Here is a 22,155-nt window from a genome sequence, read left to right as displayed (position 1 = left end):
GCACTTTCAACTGCAACAACAGATATTCTGTTAGAATATGAGAAGAGATCTTTAATAAAGAAGTGAATTTCAACTTTTTGCTCTTACGATTTATACCAACATGCATCACTTTACATAGCGTACAATTACACTAGGATTAATCAAACCGATGCTGGAAAGTTACTGATTAACATTTCCAAACAAGTTAATACGGTAATCTTTCTCTTTTCTACAATAATACATGTATGCTAAGCAAAATAAACTCGCAAGCAATATGTATAAATTAGGTGAATGTGATGAGACTATGGCTCCTACTCAATGGAAAACAAGGCGATTACGAACTTTGAGCATTGCACTTGAAACAGCATACATGAATCATTAAGGCACAGCTTAAAATGTGCATTGCAGAAATATAGTACCCTTTGCAATGAGCCTTGCATATTAACAGCAGTCTTACATCTAGAGTTTAATCACATGTCATCAAGGGGTCCATATTTTAAAGGGGGGCCCCAAAAGAGACAATTCATTCCAGGGTAAAATTGTTTGAAACCATTGATCATTGAAACCAGAGGAATTATCTGAAATTGAAAATTTTACACAATTCAAAAGATTCTACAACTTATTTTCTCTTTAATTAAAATTGTAGTCATTATCTAAAAAAAATGCAGCTAGAATACCACCTGGATGAACCAGGGTTTTTTTTTATCAAAAAGTATTTTTGTGGCCAAGAATATGCTGACAATGTTAGCAATTCCTACTATTGATTGGAAAGAGAGATTCCTGACTATTTATAAAGCCTTCTTGGTAATAACATTCCACTAGTTGCTAATTGATTGAAAGTGAATAACGCAACAAATTGTTCGTTCACCTATCAGTCACCCACAAGATTGTGTTTGTAATTTCTCAAATGAAAAAGTTTGTTTCACTGTGTTATATTCAATAAAACACTATCATGAGTAGAGAGAAGTGTGCATCAACTATATAATATGTATGCTTTACAAACCCTCATTGCGCATACATATATGTGCTCCCCCCAAAAAAGTTCAAGTCAACTCTTTCTTAGTGAATTCAGATGTGGAATATCAAGTAAATAATCCACTCATTGACAAGACACACACACTCACTTTTGGTGCAAATAAAAACCAGGGCCCGTCTTATAAATAGTTACGATTGATCAAATCAACCACAACTATGGGAAGCCAGCAACGTCAACATCTAAAATACATGTTTGTTCAAAATATTTTCTGGATATGATGTATATTCATACATTCACTGTTTTCTTGACAATTCAGTAGGCTTGTTTTCAAAGGACATTGTGCAAATTTCCTCAAGAAAAAATTATGACATTGATGGATTTCCATATATTTGAGGTTGATTGGATCAATCTTTGTAAGATGGGGGCCCTGGTAAATGCTATTGTTTCCTTGGCTTCTCTATGGAAAGAAAGATACCTCCAGATTGCATCTAAAATGATAATTTTCCCATAAACATCAACCATTGGTAGTTATTTGTTAGGGGGGGGGGGGTTGCATGAAACAAAATACCAAGGGAAAAAAGCTGATTTAATTTCAAATTAGACAGATGTTTTTAAAGACTTGCAATTAATTATTACCAACTGGCACTATTCGTTCAGAGCCAATTCAATGTTACCAGTACATAAATAGGGCCTTCTTTAAAATAGACTACTATTTCAGCAAGACTAAGCAATGATGTCCGGTATTACAGAACAAGGGTAATTGGCCAGCAAAACTGCAGGGCGGAGCAAATAAACAAATATAATTACCATTAAGAATTATTCAATATGTTAGGGAACACATGAACATAAATAGATTGAATGGTGAGCACTTGAAAAGACATGTATCGTATTGCTATGAAATGTAACTCATTTGTAGAAAACACGAAAATTTGTAAAAAACAAACTGTTATGCAAAATTATACAAACATTCCTGGAATACAATCAAATGATCTTGAGGGATATATTATTTTTTGTTTAAGAAAAAGAGGGAAAGGGGAGGTAAATTAAAAAGTATTCAAACCGACGCTTTGTGATAGCAAATAATCATTCAACAAAGGTATTTGTATTCAATTTGATATAAAAAAAAACTTTGTATTTGTTCTAAAACAGGCATTGTTTAAATTGCATATAAAGAATAACATGAACCTTGAAAAAGTGGCAACATATGAGAAGTGGTAAAATTAGTTGTTGATTCACAATAACCATGAACATAATTCATCCCAGTTCCAGCTATCAAGCTATTATTGCAGCTATATCTCAAAACTGGAGCCTATTATTTTTCAAAATCTCTTTCCAAGAGAATGCTAATAGGGGAAGCTGCTAATAAGGAGAGAATGGAACAAGAAAAAGAAGGGGGGGGGGGGGGTTATCAGGAGAGAGAGAGAGAGAGGTGGGAGGAAGAGGAGAGGGAGATAGAAGGGGCAGAAAATGTTGACAGTGTTTATGTTTTAAAAAAAGATAATGACCAGAGGAGGGTGTATCACAAAGAGTTAATAGAGTCGCACTTAAATGTCCAGTTGCGTGCCGAATAAAAGGCATAACCGCATTGATCAAATTATGCTAAGAGGACATACCCTACTGCATATTAATCAAAATGATTGTGTGTTACATAAGCATGGTAGTCACACTTCAACCTTAAAAAGCCCCCCCCCCAAAAAAAAAGGCTTAGCAATTTATTGTGGAGTTGATTTCTACAATCGATTGCATTGACTATTGTGTATGATCAATTGTAAAAATCATCCCTTCGATCCATTGCTAAGCGCTGTGTAACAGGACCCTGAATAAACAGAAAGATGTATAAAAGATTGACCACAAGGTAATAAGGGTCATACAAGACTTCCTTGGGCTAGAATCTACTGACCAGAATCAGAATGAGAATATTATTATAGTCGTCCACATGAATATCATGCACACGAGAGTTGCTGCATACTGCTTATACAAAACAAAACAAATAAAAACATACATCTGAACTTGTTTTAACGATACCAACAAATAAATATATATAGAATATTACTGTTAGTATTTCCGTTCCATGCAAGTCAATCATAATTCTATACATATAGTGACATACAAGATAAATTTCAATATCTTTTTCTTACATATTACTTAACCATAATACCCCTGACTGAATATTGCATATATTCAATGCATTTAGTGTACAGCTATTTGCCTAATAACTACTACAAGATATATTCTTGGAATACAAGTTAACATTATATCTTAAATAAGATAATTGAAATATACATCCCATATTTCTTAAAAGTTCAACTACCTGAATAAGAGAGAATAAGTTAATGCTACATCATATAGTAATTGTGCTCATCTACAATTTGTTTTCAACATCTGCTCCACTAACCACCTCAATTATTCATTCATTTCAATGAAGAGGCAAATGCTAAATCCAAGAAGTTTCTTATAATTTCCTCAACAGCCAGCATACATGTGTGTTTTGTTCACAAACTAGTTGATTTTAGAAACATTGAAGGCCAAGCAGTATTCTGTACTAATCATGTGTCGAAAATAATGATGTCTATAAATTAAATAGAGTGCAATTAATTGAGCAACATCATGATTGGTCAACAGACTGTTGGAAAACAATCTTGATTGACCAATGCAGATTTGTGATTAATTGCTAATATTTGTATCAAGGGAACCACAGGCTTTGCCTTACAAAGAATTACTATATTCAAATCAACAAACTGATTTTGGTCTCAAATTGTGTAATTTAGTGATGGAGATTGAGATCAATTTCAGTTTGATTTTAATCTATTGAAACCAGTCCTTGCAGTAATCCATCCCTAAGGAGTGGTTGTCAGACAATTTTGGATTTTTTGGGGAAGAACCGCTGCTGATAATAGGGAATTTTTAAAGAGCTATCAAACAACCAAGAAAGATAAACAAACAGTCCTTTTCAGGACTACATACATGGTGTTTACCATCAAAACTTCCACAATAGGGAATTTTTTAGGGCATTAACATGGTTGAGGTAAGCACCTACATTAAGCCATTAAACTTAATTGCCCTGGGGGTGTTTCATAAAGATTTAAAGGAGAACTATATTGATTATGAATGTGGTCTTATTATATGTCAATGGAAAGGTAATGATGTGGGGATTATCAGTGGGTCATTCAAAAATAACGAAAATAATACATAAGGTGAAAATCGCTGATTAAAAACGCTCAAAATGCCTCTCCGAAATATGCCTCGCATCGGTCTCTGAATTAACTTGAATTTGATGACGTAACTTTCTGTACGAGATGCGTGATTGGCTCTCCCACGTGAAGCTCCACTTGCATGCAAAACCTGTTGCGAGGGTACGTTTTCTCCACACTGTCACTGAATACTTCGATCACAAAATGAAAGAAAACCCATAATTTTATCTAGATTTGGATTTTCAAATTGTTGATTTTGAAGATGAAGAGAATGATGATGAAGTGAACAACAAAGTGACGTAGTTGGGGGTAAATTGGGGGAATCGATGATGAGGAGTCGGACAATTCAACTTGCAACACGATCACATGCCGATTCGCTACCTAACTCATGCAGCTGCTAAGTGCTAGCTACACCGCGCGGGCCAAATTGAATTCATGAAAATGAATTACCACACTGTCCAGACAGAGTCTCTTACCTCTGTGACTATGAAGAAGGAAAATAATGATAAAACTGTACTTACAAATAAGTGAATGTAATCCGAACCTGAAGGCAAATCAACTCAACGAATAGCAGCAGACGATATGCACCGATGATAAACTTCATGTGGCTGGGATAGATTGTCACTCGTTCTGTTAGATGTAATTTTTATCTCATTAATTTGACAAAATTACGAAACTCGGGGAATTATTTATCTATATAAAAATATAGAAACATCTCGTATCACTTTTTAAATTATGATAAAACCTTTTAAAAGCTCGTATATGTGATCGTAATCAAAATCACAAACATGCCGTATTGCTTGCTCGCCTTGGCTGAGAGAGTAGATCTATGCACGTGTTGCACAGCTCTCAATCAAGCTACGCATGTTGGGGATCTTTTACATCTAATTTTAATTTACCTCAACTTTTTCCTTCAAAAAACGTTTTATCGTAATTTAAAAATTATACGAGATGTTACTATATTTTTATATAGGTACATAATTCCCCGAGTTTCGTAATTTTGTCAAATTAATGAGATAAAAATTACATCTAACAGAACGAGTGACAATCTATCCCAGCCACATGAAGTTTATCATCGGCGCGGTGCATATCGTCTGCTGCTATTCGTTGAGTTGATTTGCCTTCAGGTTCGGATTACATTCACTTATTTGTAAGTACAGTTTTATCATTATTTTCCTTCTTCATAGTCACAGAAGTAAGAGACTCTGTCTGGACAGTGTGGTAAGTCATTTTCGTGAATTCAATTTGGCACGCGCGGTGTAGCTAGCACTTTGTTGTTCACTTCATCATCATTCTCTTCATCTTCAAAATCATCAATTTGAAAATCCAAATCTAGATAAAATTATGGGTTTTCTTTCATTTCGTGATCGAAGTATTCAGTGACAATGTGGAGAAAACGTACCCTCGCAACAGGTTTTGCATGCAAGTGGAGCTTCACGTGGGAGAGCCAATCACGCCTCTCGTACAGAAAGTGACGTCATAAAAAATCCCCAATTTCGCGGACGTAATTCTGCGTGTTTGAAGCATTCAGAGAGAGAACTTTAAACTATCAATTAACTGAGTTCCATCGGTCTCCATGATAAATGATGTACACCATCGTGTTCTCCTTATTTTCTCCTTTGATTTGATATATGATTCTCCATTTTTACGATTTTCAATATATTTCTCCTTAACTATGACTTACAAGTCCCATTCAAATGCCTAGTTGCGGGTGTTATAAAAGGCAAGACCGCATTGGTCAGATCATGCCAAGAGGACGCGCACTACTGCATATTAATTAATAAGATCTTGCGTTGCATATCTTATACGCGGCATCATTTAAGTGTGACTCTACTTAAATCTTTGTGAAACACCCCCCATGCTCAGATTGCAATTCATTGTAAGATGGCCCAGGATTCGACGTAACGAAGAACTATAAAATCATAGTACTGACTGATCAAGAAACCATTTTTTAAAATCTATTTTCTTTAAGATTTCCTCATATTTGTTCATACCATTCCAAATCAGATAACTTCTTAGAGGGCCCCACCAACATACTAAAAGATAGAGATTCTAGCAAAATACACCTTACAATTTCATTCACCATGTAATTTCTTTTCAGAACCTATCCCCAATCTTAAAAGAAACAACATGGGTGCATTGTTCAAACTGTAAGTTCTCAGTTGTTTGAAAGTGGGCATAAGGGGGGGGGGGCACTCAAAGAGGGGATTTGAAATAAAAACAATGATATTTTTAATTCTCACTTGAAAAAGTCAAAACACATATGGTATGGTCTCCACATTTGCTTTGAAAGTTTTCAGAGCCAATAAAAAAATGTGAGAGAATAGTAGTTTTACCTGATCATTGTGCTGTACACTAATGAAGTATAATAATTTTGTTTGGAACAGTATTTTCAGGGAAAACTATGTAACATTAACACAAAACAAAACAAAATACTTCAAAAAATTAACAGTTTGAACAGCTGGCACGAGTCATCTATTATTTTGATGATGTACTGATTTCAGATTTATAACTCCGTGGAAATAGGCAAGCACTCCTACATTGCATTCAACCAAAGCTTGAGAGGCTCTCTGTATCCTACTTTGCTGACAGTATAAAGCCATCGTCATTCACTTGATCACACACGTTAAATGTCTCCTCATCTCATGCCTTCACTGTATCTCCTCAATCTTCATGTCTCCTAACATTCACAGTCTTCTATGAAAGCAATCGTACAGCCACACCCACAGCTCTGCTCCAGCAGCAAATAAACCCCATTGCCTCCCGTTGACTAAAGAATCCAGACCTTTCCCAAAGCTTACATAACCCTCACCAACAGCCTACAAGAAGCAATGGCTTAACTGTACTTCTTTGCACAATTCCTATTCTGTTAGTCTCATTTCTCAGACTGCTTTGACACCCAAGAGAGTCTTAGTGTTCTCGTAGACAACGTAACCAATACTAACTGCTGGTATTACTTTCATGAAGTTGGGGGTGATACCACGATAGAGTCCCTTAAAGCCTTCAGATTTGATGATGTCTGTGAACAGACTACCCATAGTCGTTGTTTTTGATGCTGCATATAATAATGAGAGTAAGAGAAAGAAGGGAGAAAGAGAGATAGAGGAAGAGGTTGAGAGAGAAAGATACAGAGAGAGAAAGAGGGACAAGAAAGACAGATGGAGGCAAACAAAAATAAAAAAGCGCAATATGTTAAAATCATAATCCATATGTTCAACCAAAAATAAAAATCATAGCAGAATGATTAAAATACAAATAACAATGATAATAAAAATAATAACAACAATAATAATAATAATAGAAATAATTACTTCTTATAAAGCGCTTTTTCGTAAGTTACAAAGCACTATACAAAAAGACAAAACAAAATACAATGGGTAAAAACTCAAAATAAAACTACACAAAACAAAATACTAATTGTAATATGTTAAAACAAATGAGACTTGAGTATCTTCTTGAACAAAATCGAAGGGCACTGTTTATATTTATCATTCCGAAATTTTGGGGCAAACACAGAAAATGACCCATCCCCTATCGATTTGAATGTTCTTGGGATGTGAAGAGGGACACTCTACTTATGAAAGGTAGATTTACATGTATGCAAGTGTACGATAAGTGCTATTTAATGAGTCCAGAGTACTTACTTTGTGCTTGTAATCTAGTCCTAACGAGAGCGAGAGGATAGCTGGCTAGTTGCCCACATGTACTTGAGACGGTACCACATCCTAGTAAGACCACAGTGTTTGGGACCGGTGAATCCTGATGGTTCCTTATCCAGGAATTCTTCACCGTCTGTAAAAAAAAAAAAAACATTATTTATTTAACCATTATTTGAATCAGAATAACATATAGTACACTACTGATTATGTGTCCGTCACAATAGAAGTTTTAAGAGCCAAAACAGTACAGATAATTCTTCAAAGCTCAGAAATCTGGTTAACTTATTTTCATGAAAAAGAAATTGAATTATTATTGGTAGGTAATAGCACAATCTGAGTAGTAGTTAGCTGTTCATAGAGTTACACATGACTTTGAGTATTCACTTGATTTTGTGAGTATTTTACTTAGCATTTTACTTGGCTAAGCAAATGCTCGTATTCGGATCACATCTAAGTATTTTACATTATCAAGCCAAATTTAAGCAAAATACTTAACCATTGTGACGTCATACAATTTGAGCCAAATAACACACAATGTATGTATCCATCTGTGCGCAGAATGTATGACTGCACGTATCACGTTTGTAAACTGCATGCAAGCCAGACACAAGTCTGGTCAGCGGCTGACTTAGATTTAAGCAAAGAACTTAGCAAAAAATGTACTTGAATACCACAGATGAATAAGTATTTTACTTAAGCAAAATACTTAGTATACTACTTGAAATTTTTGCTTAAGTGTCGAAATGAATACCGGCCAGGTTCTTTGGCCCAAAGTCAGCAACATAGGGAATGCACAACAGGTCACCAGTCTTGCATAAAGTCATGCGTAACTTAAAAACAACTTTATGAAACGGCCCCCCTGGTCTTGCTTGCACATAGCAAATTATTCATGGTCACCTTATGCAGTGCATTATTTTGTAATCAATCATTTGTAATAATGTCAAAGGTTAGGGGCCTTTTACATATCAAAGATTGTGATCATCTTAAAGTTGCCATTTTTCTACCTACCATGGAACCCTTGACTTCAATAGGCCAAGTAATAATAGCAATATTAAAAATAAAATGTCTTTTTAGAGTGCTGTTTCAATGTGAACAAAAATAAATACAACAAAAATACAGGCCTAACATTAATAATACCTAGCAGCATATATATACAGCAGAAACTCACTGATTCATCAGCATTTTTTATTCATACATGTATACAAATTCTTGCGTGATTGGTTTGGGTTTATTTTCATTTGGTCCAATGCCAATTAGTCCAATCGCCAATTCGTCTACTATCATTTGGTCTCCCATCAGTTCGTCCAATATCCACATGGTCCAATTGCCATTTCATCCACTCACCATTTCGTTTAATAACCAGTTCGTCCAATAGCCATTTAGTCCATATACCATTTGGTCTAATTTAGATTAAGTGTTAATTGGGCAAAATGAATTAAAATTAAAAAAAATATTAGACCAATTGGTTCTGAGACGAAATGGTAATAGAAGAACTGGTGATTAGACGAAGTGATGATTGGACCAAATGGTTAGTGGACCAGATGGTTATTAGACGTAATGTTGATAGACGGAATGGCATTAGACTAAATGAAATTAGATCACGTGATGAGTGGACGAGTTGGCAGTGGATAGATTGACAATTTAGCATTGTTTTGCTGGATTCTGTTTAAACTTGGACCACTGAAAAGGTTTCTCTGATTGGTGTGTAAACATGACCAAAAACGTTTATTATCATACAATCAGAAAAAAATTACGTGTTTTTGGTAAGCCTTCGCTTGCTAGGCTACCTTTGTCGTAGCTACGACAAAGGTCTCACAAAGCTTTTAGCCTAGCATGCGACAGCATACCAAAAGCAGGTAAAATTTCGTGTGATTGTGAAATAAAGAATGCTTTTTATTTCTGTTAGAACTTATTTTGAAATTTTTACCACAATTGATAGCATCTCTTCTTGAGGTACAAATGTTTAGAAAAGTTTTCTCACCTCGTATACTGCCAGGTCGATACCAGCATATGGGATAATACCCAGACAGTTTGGAATGTACCCTCGATAGAAACATCGGAAACCTTCTTTCTTATAGATCTGTACTGCACAGTCTAAGATACCCTTGTATTGCCCAGTCTTGCGGATTGCTAGTCGGGTCTTCAATACCTTGACGACAAAACGGGTACAAGAAAAAATGCAATTGGGGGGTGAATAACTATGGAAAAGTATACAGCGTGCAAATGAAAAATTGTGTTTACCCTTTCAATACTGAAAGGATATTTCAAATTACCAGAATCCATGCTATACTTGAAAGTAATACTAATTTTACTATATAAGAGAAACAAAAGAAGGCATTTTTTACACAATTAATTTATTTGACTTCGCCTGTGAGTTCAATGTGATAAGTTATTGCTCACTACATGTACTTCTAAAGAAGAGAACATACTCACTATTAAATACTACCAATAAACAAGCATACATTTCTATTTTAAAGTGATCAATTAGGTAAAATGAATGTAGATTCATTCATTCTCAGTCTTGAATTTATTGAAGACCAAAACTCTTTGTGTTCTTCAGGAGACAAAAGTGAAATAGACAGCGAGTGTATTGCACTTCCCTATACCATGACATGCAAACAAATACACAAGTGTTTTTCTTTTTCCTTGAAAACCACTTCTCTGAAAAGAATAGCCAGAAAGCAGAACTTTCTATGGTGTAAAGTAAATAAAGGTTTCGCTATCCGAAAGGAAGTTCCTCTATTATAGGTCTGTACATCGTACAAGAGGAAATAGTAGAAAAACCACCATAACCAAAAATGTACAGACTTTGAAATATATTTAACCTGTTCCTCTCTGTATTACAGATCCATTCAATATGAATCTCTTTTATTTTGGACATTCTATTACACTATGGAAACATATTTATAGAAATGTACTGTTCGTATAACACATCTTTCAAGGAGAAAAGGGGTAACTTTACACATGCAATTTTTATAATTGTATCAGAGACAATTTTGGTGAAATGTTTGCGGTATAGTTTTGAAGGAGGGGGGTATATTACAAACCAAATATGGAGAAGAGTGCTCCTGTGTTCCTCTCATAATGAACTAAGGCCTGTCTTATTTCCAGAATATACAACAGGAGACTTTATACTTCACACGTGTACATTACTACAAGAACACACCCCCTCTGACGTCCTTTCCATGACCTTATGACTTCATTGATAGAGGAAGCTTTCCTGAGAAGATTAGTCTCATAACAAGACCAGCTTTTCACATTTTGTTTGAAGTATTTATCTTACATTAATTCTTCAATTTGTTTCTCTTTCTTTTCTTGATCCTTTTGAATGTTTTTATCTTTTTATCATTATTCCTATTATCATTATTATCATTAAGAAATTAGACTTCTGGCAGTAACTCTATTAGAGTCTGCTGTAGAAGACTATATAGTCATGTGGAAGCTGCTCTCCAACAGAGAAGGGGAACATGTGATTTTTAGTGAAGCAATTTGGATACATGCCAGATTGACACTGGAATAAAAAGGATGTAGATTCATGTTCAAGGATTTTTTTTACTTCAAAGAAAAGGGTAGTATAGCTTTATTCTACAGTTATATTCTACAGTCTTCAGTCTTCCCTCTATAGGACGGTGATACATACTGCTCAATAATTGTTCTTACTATGGGGCTTTATGCAGCCAAACTTCTTACTATTCAACATTAACCACTCTAAATCCTGTACTATACAAACTACAAAGTAAGGTGAATAATTTATACTACTTCCATTAGCAATGAGTAATATTTATATAAGATTTACATCCCTATCTTCGTTCTTATGTGATTTTCCCCCAGTGGGATATACACTTTTAGGTTGATAGTTTTTACTAATGCCCCTATTAACATGAAATAATCCTGTTCTTACCTCCATAGGATATATTGAAGTTTGTGCTACTACTCCAGCTAATGCTCCTGCCACAAACCTCTCATACACCTTCAATTCTTTGCCTTCTGTGTGTAATAACCGTTTTATCTGAGATATAAATGAAAAATAATAATCATTGAAAAAAGGAAATGAAATAGATCTTGTTAACTGCATAAAAACTTGAATGTTTTTTTTTTCACAATTTTTCAAAATAAAATCTTATTATAAAAAAAATTAAATGTCTGAAAAAAATAAATCTATATTACTTTCATCAAATAACAAACCTATTCCAACTGTTTGCTTTTCTTTTTCATCAGTAGACCATAATGAATGAGGTTTATATTATAGTCTATATAAACATGATTTACACTCATAAAGCACATTTAACTATTGATCAATACGGACAAAAGGGTTTATTCATTTTTAAAGAGAATGTAAAATTTACTATTGTGTTTTGTCTTTAAGTTTTGTTCAGGATATTTCAAAGAAAACAAAAGTGAAAAAGGAAAATAATTGGGGAAAAAATATTCCAGTTAACTCAAAGCCATGGTTTGATTGTAAACTAAATATTACTCAGGAGACAGAACAATTCATCTCAATCCTTCAAATTACGTAATTCAGGTACTTTCATTATTATTATATTGATATTATTTACCCTCTCATATGCAAAGAACTTGATGGCTGATTCAGGAGCAATCTTGATAACATTGATACCGTTTCCTCTCCAGAATGATGTAATACCACCTTCTCGGTACATGTGCTTGAAACCATCTAATATACCTACATTGGGCTTCTTAGAACCTATGACCTGCAGGAAAAATTAAGAACCATACTGTATTCTGCTTTAATACAACATTTCATATAATAGGGATCTGAATATAAAGTTGCACACTCAACAACTGTGTTTTAGTGGATCCCTCAATTTCCTACCCAGTCTTTTTATAAAAATATAGATGGAAGAATACATATTATACTTGTTTATTATGTGGAGCGTTGTGGCCCAGTGGATTAGTCTTCTGACTTTGAAACAGAGGGTTGTGGGTTCATTCCCAGCCATGGCGTACTTTCCTTCAACACGAAATGTATCCACATTGTGCTGCACTTAACCCAGGTGAGGTGAATGATTACCCGGCAGGATTAATTCCTTGAATGCATGAGCGCTGAAAGGCAGCTCGAGCTAAAGCCGGGGTAATAATAATGATAATAATGCGCCTCGGAATAGAATATTTCTAGATAGATGGCGCTATATAAATGCTGATTATTATTATTATTATCATATGTATTGACTATGCATTTGTATTGTCCTGTACTACAGTATGTAATGATTCACGTTGATATTATTGTTGAGTTGAACGGGAGTATAATTGAACTTTGAACTTGAATGAATACATCATTGCTTTGACATTAAACTGCCAAGAAAACCCAGATTTTGATTGGCTTCTTAACCCTGTTGCAATGTTATTTACCATTGTTGCAAAGATATCACAATCGCAAATTCTTTATGAAACAAGCCCCCCAGGATCACGGCTCTGGTCGCTTTATAAGCTTTTCTCACCAATTTATTTGTCTGAAACATTATTATTCCAAGACGTGATCTATCGTGTACTATAAATATTCCATTGCACTTTCAGTCTCACATTATTTCAATACCATTGTGTAGCCCTATTAAATAGAGTGTATATGTATTTTGTGAAAGAAATGGATGAAGAGAACAATGGTAGGCGTAGCTTAAATCAAGGTTCCCCAGAGCTATCTGCCCTTTGGAAAAATTGGTAATGCCGAAAAAATGTCTCTGCCGGGAATCGAACCCCGGCCCCCAGCTTCGAACGCCGGTGCCATAACCCTATAGCACCTACAGATTCCTATGCATAATGGCAATTACTCACTGGAGGAAACAATAAAACTGGTAATAAGTAGGCATTGTTTCAAACAAATTGAAATAGTTTTTTATAAATTTACTTTTGTTCATTACAAGTTATATTTATTTTGTAGCATAGGACCTGTTGAATAGAATGGTACATGGCAAAGTTCAATCAGATGTACGAATATTTACCTTTGACAATCGTTTGCAGAGCAAGAAGAAAAAAAAAAAAAAGTTCGGGTTTCAGCCGCCCCAGTCCCACGCCTTCAAAAAAATGTAAAGTATCACTGACAGAATACTAAAGTTTTCGCCAAATCTTGGATCAAATATGTCAAAAATTAATTCCAACTCACATCTAGATGTCACTCTGTGTGATATCCAACGTTTTGATGAACATATAGCAACGCCCGAGCTTCTTCGGCGAAGTAAGTGGTTTTCCGAGACATGGACGGAGCCATCTTTGCTGAGATCGACTGCGCAACAGTCTGGAACTTGCTACACACCGATGCATGTCAATCGGTTTTTCTCTATTATACTCAATAGGAGCATACACTTTTCTATGCAGATCTATATAGCAGCCAACCTATACGGTATGCACACGCAATATTACCACGGTAAATCATAGACAAGAGATACTAGCGCAAAGAAAACGTACGGGCGGTTAAGGGCGGTTCAGTGTGTAATAGGAAGGGCGGTCTCGGGCGGTTCAGGTGCTATAGGGTTAACCACTAGACCACAGAGACGGGTTAGTGGCTAGGGCGACTCCGATCCGATTGACCGTCAGATAGACAGATTTTCGACACTATACCAATTATAATTTCCTTTGTCGGGTGTAGGTGGGTTTTGAACAATGACAAGCCGCCATGGCGGCTTGTCATTGTTCAAAACCCACCTATCGGGGTCGCCCTAGCCACTAACCCGTCTCTGTGGTCTAGTGGTTAAGGCACCGGCGTTCAAAGCTGGGGGCCCGGGTTCGATTCCCGGCAGAGACATTTTTTCGGCATTACCAATTTTTCCAAAGGGCAGATAGCTCTGGGGAACCTTGATTTAAGCTACGCCTACAATTGTTCTCTTTATCCATTTCTTTCACAAAATATGTATATAAAAGAGTTGCCAAAGCTGTTGTACATTTATAATTTCACACATTTGTATATGTATACATGTATATGTACAAGTAGGTTATAAGGTAAAGGCACATGTGGAAACCATGCTTTATATTGTTGTAGTGAAGCCTATTTATGGGTGTAAATATTTACATTCAGTATTCTTGAACTTCCACTCTAGACAATGACAAAGCAGTAAGCCAGTAACTAATATTAAAATTATATTATCAAGGTATACTATCACATATCGGTATTTTTACACCTGCATAATAAAAAAAAAACTTGTATTTTGAGGGTGAAAACAAAGTATTCATTATATCAACAACAACAACAAATAAATAATGAAATAAACTAATAAATAAAAATATAAAATAAAATGAAATGAAATATAAACATAAATGTCTACAAATTACCAGCAGTACTATATCAGCAGTGATTTCTCCAGATTTGGGGGTGTATTTAAAAACCAAGTAGTTTTACATGTAATATCATATCACCCCCCCCCCTTGATAATATGTTACAGAATGTGAACGTAATACATGAAGGTAGCTTTAAACATACTCAAGGATTTCTTCTAGCTCGTGAAGTGAAAACAAAGTGTAGATACCTTTGAATTTTATGTGAGAAAAGAAAACATCTCTTCCTATCAGGACGCCAAATTCTTGCCAGTGCAGACCCATTAACTATAGGACTTTGACTGGGTTCAAGGAGATTTGAATGTGCAAATATTATATATAATATATATAAGGGCCAGAGAAAGTTCTATAATCTATTTTGCTATTTCCTGGCCAGGGAGGTGTGAAAACATCTTGTGAGGAAATATCTGCTGATGGACTTTGAACTCAAATACTAGCAGGTATTTCATAGTGCTGATTAGATCCAAAATCCAAGATTGCTCTGCTGGTCAAATACAATATTGCATGATTTTACTGGTAGTACATGATGATATACTGTGCATGCAATATATCAATATCATACATGAATTACTGAGCTCATACAACTACTACATGTACATTCTCATCAAATGACTACATGTGTATGGCCAGTCTATTAAAAAGATTACATTTAACAGGGAATAATGCACTTTTTAAATTTGATTTAGCTTTGGTCTGGGGGAACCATTATTCCCCGACTCCTACAAGGGATTTCCCCCTTCCTCTCACATACATGTAATACTAACCTTCTTCAGTTTTGTTGTGGCAAGGGGGGTGAGCATTACAGTCTACATTACAAAAAATATGTAAATGGTGTTATTGTTGCTGTTATTGTCCAGTACCAACAAAAGTGGTGATAATATAAAGGCCACTGCACACCTTACAATTGGTCTGTGACTGTGACCTATTTTTTTTTTAATTGGTTGCAAATATTGAGACATGGAACATCTTCTTTGCAAAGTTCTTACTTTGAACCTCCAAAGAAAAGTTTCAGAATACGTATTGCAATTTGCTCCACGGATCATAGACCATTTGTATAACTTTAGGTAAGTGGTGGACAATTAAATTTGACCTACCTGTAGAATAACTTTTAACCTATCTAAGGGTGCTGTCACTGTTCTTGACACTGCTCCGGCTGCTCCTCCAGCTGCTAGTATCCTCCACCACATCCCAGTCTGTCTCTCCTGCTCAGTGAATTCATCAGGAACCATCACATCTTCACCAATGTCAAGGAACTATTGTGTAAACAGATAGAATTCTTTATTATTACCAAGACAACACTAATGATGATAATGATTGATGATATCGATAATGACAATAATAAAAATAATGATGATGATGTACACTGTAGATATTGATGGCATTGATGATGTTGATGATATAACAGCAAGTACAATTCTTATTCCCATGTACATGTAATTAACAATGTGTATTTCCAACATACATGTACATAAAAAAGCATTTTAATATTATTATAATCAGAAGATTTTTAATAAACATGATGAAAACAAACTGTTCCTGGCATGTTCTGCTACATGTACAATACCTGCATGATGTACACCCTACAGAAACACTTTCCAATGAAAACTACCGGTAGTGAAAAAAAAATATTGCCAAATTGAGTGATTGCCGTGTACCAAGATTTTAGATGTAAATGTATCAATTAAAATGTTAGTTTGGGAATACTTGATAAAATTAAAAATCTCAAATAAAAATACACGATACACCATGTACACGTATGTATAATGTTGCATACTGAATTTGACAGATAAAGGGGGAATATAACGGTCTGTATAATGGACACCGAAAGAAAAATGCAGAAAATACCAATTAACATCTTCACATTCGAACATGCATGTGTCGTCTGAAAATTTACGATCATTTCCCCTTGCCCCATATTTCATATTTATTACAATAATGAAGTTATAGTGCCCAATGTGAGGAAGGAAGAGAGTTGGGTTTGTTCTGGTGTTGTGTTGTTGTTGTGGAAGGGAGGGGTAAGAAGTGTACATGCATTTTACAATGCACGTACTGTATGTTTGAGCAAGTATTTGCAATCCATTCCATTTAAAGGCATCCTTTTCATTTCAATATTGCAGAAAATATCAATTTTGATATTTGTATTTTGATATTTGTCTGAAGCGTTAGGTTGAAAGTTAGAGCAAAATAAATTCAACTGTCAAAATCACACACTTAAATTAGCATTTCTATGCACTTTAATCTTCATTATTCTGTATTGCTTTTGACAAACAAGAAGATGTGGAAGTAACTGTCCAGGCAATGGCAGGCATATACAATTACATAAAGAGAAAAATTGTTGTTTGTAAATGTAATAGAGCACAGTAATCAGACCTCCTCAATGGGGAAAGGTTCTCCAAGCTGAAGAAAATTTAGCCAATTTAGGTATTGTAATTTATGTTTTAATGCATTTTAGGAGAAATTTCCTGTATATTATTTTTCAGTGATTCATACTAAAACATACAAACAATTTAGGAGCTCACAGTATTTTCTTTTCAATCTTCCCAACAACTGGAATATCACTTTTTCAAAGGAATGAAATTCAACAATCAATTATGCATGTACACCAATACTGTAGGCCTACATAGAAAAAAGGATGATGTCTAATAATATTGGTTCTTCATTTCCCTACAAGTATGAATATTTATAGTATGAATCACGATATGACACAAAATTAGTAAGGAAGCTTTAAAAGATACCATTGACTTGTTGAGATGGCAAGATGAAGAAGATACCAGTACGCTTTCTCACCAAGTTGACTTTATGAATGGAAAGTTATACATATACATGTATGTCAACCTAGTGAGATAACGTATCTCGCTATGTTGACATACAACTTTTCATATATCTCTACAAGTCAATAGCACTTTAAAGCTTGCATAGTGAAAGAGAACAAGGTGTATCCAATTAACCATTCATGATTTATGACTAGTGTGTGATGAGATAAGGTAAATTCACCCCCCCCCCTTATTTTTCAGGATTTTTGTTTTCATTCCAGATTATTCTGCTTGATGCCGGGTGATTTGGGCTCTTTTGATTTACAAATTCATCAAAGTCTAAGACAGCTGGTTAGGAAAAGGGGGATATCATAACACCCCTCCCCAATCATACATTTAGGTACAATGTACATGTAGCACACACATGAGCTAACCAAACAGAAATTCAAAATAGCTGTGAATGTGAAATTTCCTGCCCTTCAGCCAGCCAACTACAAACTGACCAAATTCTACATGTAGTTCAGAAGCATGTGATTCAAGTTGGAAAAAATTCCTTCAACTCTTCATGTTTGGAATTGTGATTCATATTGATTGTATCTTATGAAAAGTCAATTGAACACACCTTATTAAAATAATCTTAGAAGTACATGTTCGCAGTTTTCAAAACACACCCACACGTGCACTGGCATGCAACATCAAACAAAGTTTACAGACAAAGATTTCTCCATACCAGTCTTTGGGGAATTTGAAAGCATTCCAGATCTAGAGGTCTATGAAAATATTGATTTAAATTTATATAATAGGAATGCTGCAAGAAAATGAAAAGGAAAGAAAGAAATTCTCTTTTATAAAAAAATATAACCTATTGAAAATTATAAGATATATACACATATATGTTGATATTGTTTGTGATGTTATCTGGCATGACTTTTCCATAAAAATCAAATATTTTGGAAGAACTTAGAACTACCAACTGAATTTAAAGGATCATCTATAAAATGACCATTCTCAGAAATTCTACAGAGAGGCATGATAAAATGAAAAAAATATCTACAATGTACTATGCATTTACATGCAGCTAATAACAAAACTGAAAGGACTGTTGCAATACATGTACAATGCAATTTAACTACATGTAATTTGAACAGCCCAGGACCATATTCTAGTATTACATGCACTTCATATGAAATGTCATTACATGTATGTCAGCACATTCTTAAATTATCCAATCGTTAAAAAATACAGGTAGTAAATTAAATATCCATGCTAAAAAAAATCATCACAGATACTAGCAAAATTATCATGAATAATTAATCCCAACTACATAAAAACCTAAATCTCAATCAATATAAAAGTTTGGCTCCAATTAACAGGGTACAGCTCTGTATTATACAGATTGTACAAAGAGGGGGTATTCTGTAAAGTTGAGTCACTACCCAAATTTAATTGGTAATATAGTATCATTCACGGAATAAGTATCAAGTTGTCCAGATTACTTTTTCTTTAGTATGCGAGCACCTAAACTTGACATGCGCAAGCTTCTTGAGACTCCAATGTTTTCTTTTTTTGTTTCGAAAATTTGTTGTAGTACAAATAATGCATTGATAGGTACGTGTATAAGAAATGAATGAAATGAATTGAACCATTGTCCAACCTGTATGAGCCAAACAAGATGGTATTAATTGTGTACTTACAGTTGCATGTCTCCAATAAGCATATATATCTCGCAGGTCAGAGCTGGGATGCAGTAAGAGATAATTCCTCCATTCATTCCAGTCAACTTTTAATGTTCCATCCTTATCCATACTATATAGAATAAAAATAAAAAGAGAAGAAATCATTTAATTATTAAATAGTTTTTGTTTTACTGACTTTCCATGTCTTTCAACATGCACTTCAGCCTCGTTCTGATCTGGGCTCATTTCACAAATACTCATTATAATAACAAATACAGAGTTTCAATAACAAGTTTACTATCAGCCAATCAAATTGAATGATTTCAGTAGCTGTAAACTGTTATTCCAAATATGTTATTATAACAAATTTAATGAAACAGGGCCCATGTGACAAAGCCCTGAATTTTGTTTGCAGTGTCCAGAACTGGTAAGATCCTCACCCCATGCTTCAAGTCTTAAAAAAAGTGCAATGCTAAGACATCACTAATGTTGTCCATTGTAATCATTCTTTTTATGTCACGATTTCATTATGATGTCCAAGTAATTCATGACAATCAAAATAACAAATACAGCAGCTTATAATGTTTTGGGGTTTTTTATACTCAGGGATTACCATCGTCTAAAAATGTCTTCTGTGCATTATATTTATAAAAAGAAACATGCGCAAGAGATGTAATTACAAATATACGATGGCAAGCTACTAGGTACTGAGAGCAACCTGCAAGAGAAAAAAAATGGTCATCTGGCATCTTAGGGCCAAAATTACTATCTCATTTTGTTTTTCCAAATTAGAACCCTCACAGCGATTTAATGTACTGAACAGAAAACAAACTAATATAGATTTCTTGATGTTATATGTATGACCTTGTCTCACAAATTGGAATATAATTTCACTTGTTTACAATAAACAGAAATTTGGGGGAAAACAAAACTGCTAGTACATTAATTTATCAGACAAAGCACTGGGTATACCCTGATAGTAAAGAAACCCTTCTATTGACAGGACTGGGCTGACTGACTATTATGAGCCTTTACAAGGAACCATGTAGAGCTTAAAGGAGAATGAAACTCTTGGAGCAAGTTAGCTTTCGTGAAAGCAGAAAAATCAAAGATTAAGATCAACAAAAGTTTGAGTAAAATAGGACTAGCAATAGAAGAGTTATGAGCATTTGAAAGTCGAGATCACTAAATGCAATGGAGATCCTCCCATTGGCAATGCGACCAAGATCTATGATGTCACAGATGAACAACTCTCCCCTTTTGGACACTGAAAATATACCCCAAAACATCTCTTTTTGCTCATTCTAATCATATGACAAACGATTCATCAATGACATAATGTTGTGAAACCTCTGTACTTGTCCTCTCATAAAGAGAACACCTCACCTTGTGATAAGACTCTATAAAAGTGAGAATATAAGTGAAATAAGTACTAAAGTAATGAGGGAGTTGTACGTGTGTGACATCACAGATCTTGGTCGCATTGCCAATGGGAGGATCTACATGGCATTAGTGATCTCAATATTCAAATGCTCATAACTTTCTTATTATTCATTCAATCTTCCTCAAACTTTCAACAATATGTTTCTTTGATTTTTCTCTTTGATATGGATTCAGCTGGTTTCAAGGGTTTTATTCTCCTTTAACCATGATAATGTGCACAAGCATTCAAGAATAATGCTTATTTTGCGCTAGATTTTGAAAGGAATTTCATGCCTCAAGGCTCATAATCTGAAAAGCTTTTAATCTTTGAAACTAGGTAGCAATTTGAAAAACAAGATTAACTGTCTGTACACAGTAAGGGACGCACCATTAGATATCCGGGGGGGGGGGGGGTGCTGGAAGTTTTTCAAAAAAATAACTTGATCCACTGACAAATCATCTGAAAGGGGCTAAAAAAACTTGTATCAATGGAATAAGGAAAAAAAAATTAACTCAAAGAAGAAGAAAAAAACAATTGCATCAACCCAAACTTCCAGGCCCCCCCCCCCCCCCCGGTATCTAATGACCAGTGCATTCCTAAATATGCTGTTTACAATTTTATCAAACACTGTTTAGTACTGTATAACCCTTACAGTAGTTATTAATTCTCAAAAGTTTAAACAACCAACAAATTGAGAATTTAATATTAAAAATTAAACTTTGTTGTTTAAGCTTTTAAACACTTGTGTTTAATACTCTTTAAACTATTGTAAGGAACGATAGTAAACAGAGTTGTATCAAATTTGAAACACCATTTTTACTGTGTATGGAAATTCTAGAACTTGAAGCCGATTAAATAAAACATACACACATGTACATGTGCATGTAGGACTTTTTAAAGAAAGAAAGTTTAATTTTTCCAATCACATGAATTCAACTTCAGAATGAAATGAGAGATCCTGATGAATCAATCATTATTGTAAAAAAAAGAACTCTACAATATTCAAAATTAATAACTGTTGAAATACAGAACTAAACACTGAAGTAAAAAAAAATCACATGAACTTAGTATTATAGTTAATAATGCAGAAGTCAAGGAAGAAAAAAGTATCATCAGACCTGAGTATTTCATACAAAATTAAAAAAAGAAAAAAAATTACTTGAATTCTACATTGTAACACCGACTAAATCAGCATTGTAAACCATAGGAGCGCCTTG

The 22,155-nt window shown here is 34.5% G+C and overlaps 1 protein-coding gene across 2 annotated transcripts in view; it reads right to left on the bottom strand.

Annotated features, from left to right (window-relative positions):
- Positions 1-5,767: 5,767 nt before the first annotated feature.
- Positions 5,768-22,155, bottom strand: part of LOC129278008 (mitochondrial adenyl nucleotide antiporter SLC25A24-B-like) — a 29,466-nt gene continuing 13,078 nt past the window's right edge. Inside the window, exons 4-11 of one of the 2 annotated variants that reach the window (XM_064110535.1) lie at positions 19,534-19,645; positions 18,570-18,647; positions 16,181-16,339; positions 12,362-12,514; positions 11,707-11,814; positions 9,787-9,954; positions 7,791-7,938; positions 6,946-7,201 (exon numbers count right to left, since the gene is read on the bottom strand). In XM_064110535.1, the coding sequence (XP_063966605.1) occupies positions 7,029-7,201; positions 7,791-7,938; positions 9,787-9,954; positions 11,707-11,814; positions 12,362-12,514; positions 16,181-16,339; positions 18,570-18,647; positions 19,534-19,645 (1,099 nt within the window). In that variant the 3' untranslated portion in view covers positions 6,946-7,028. Of the gene's footprint in view, positions 7,202-7,790; positions 7,939-9,786; positions 9,955-11,706; positions 11,815-12,361; positions 12,515-16,180; positions 16,340-18,569; positions 18,648-19,533; positions 19,646-22,155 lie in introns of both variants that reach the window. The other variant, XM_064110536.1, reaches the window with a different exon arrangement.

The sequence above is a fragment of the Lytechinus pictus genome, chromosome 15 (assembly GCF_037042905.1).
Source record: "Lytechinus pictus isolate F3 Inbred chromosome 15, Lp3.0, whole genome shotgun sequence".
NCBI classification, from domain to species: domain Eukaryota; kingdom Metazoa; phylum Echinodermata; class Echinoidea; order Temnopleuroida; family Toxopneustidae; genus Lytechinus; species Lytechinus pictus.
The sequence above is the reverse complement of the archived record's forward strand: the minus strand, read 5'-3'. Positions and strand labels throughout refer to the sequence as shown.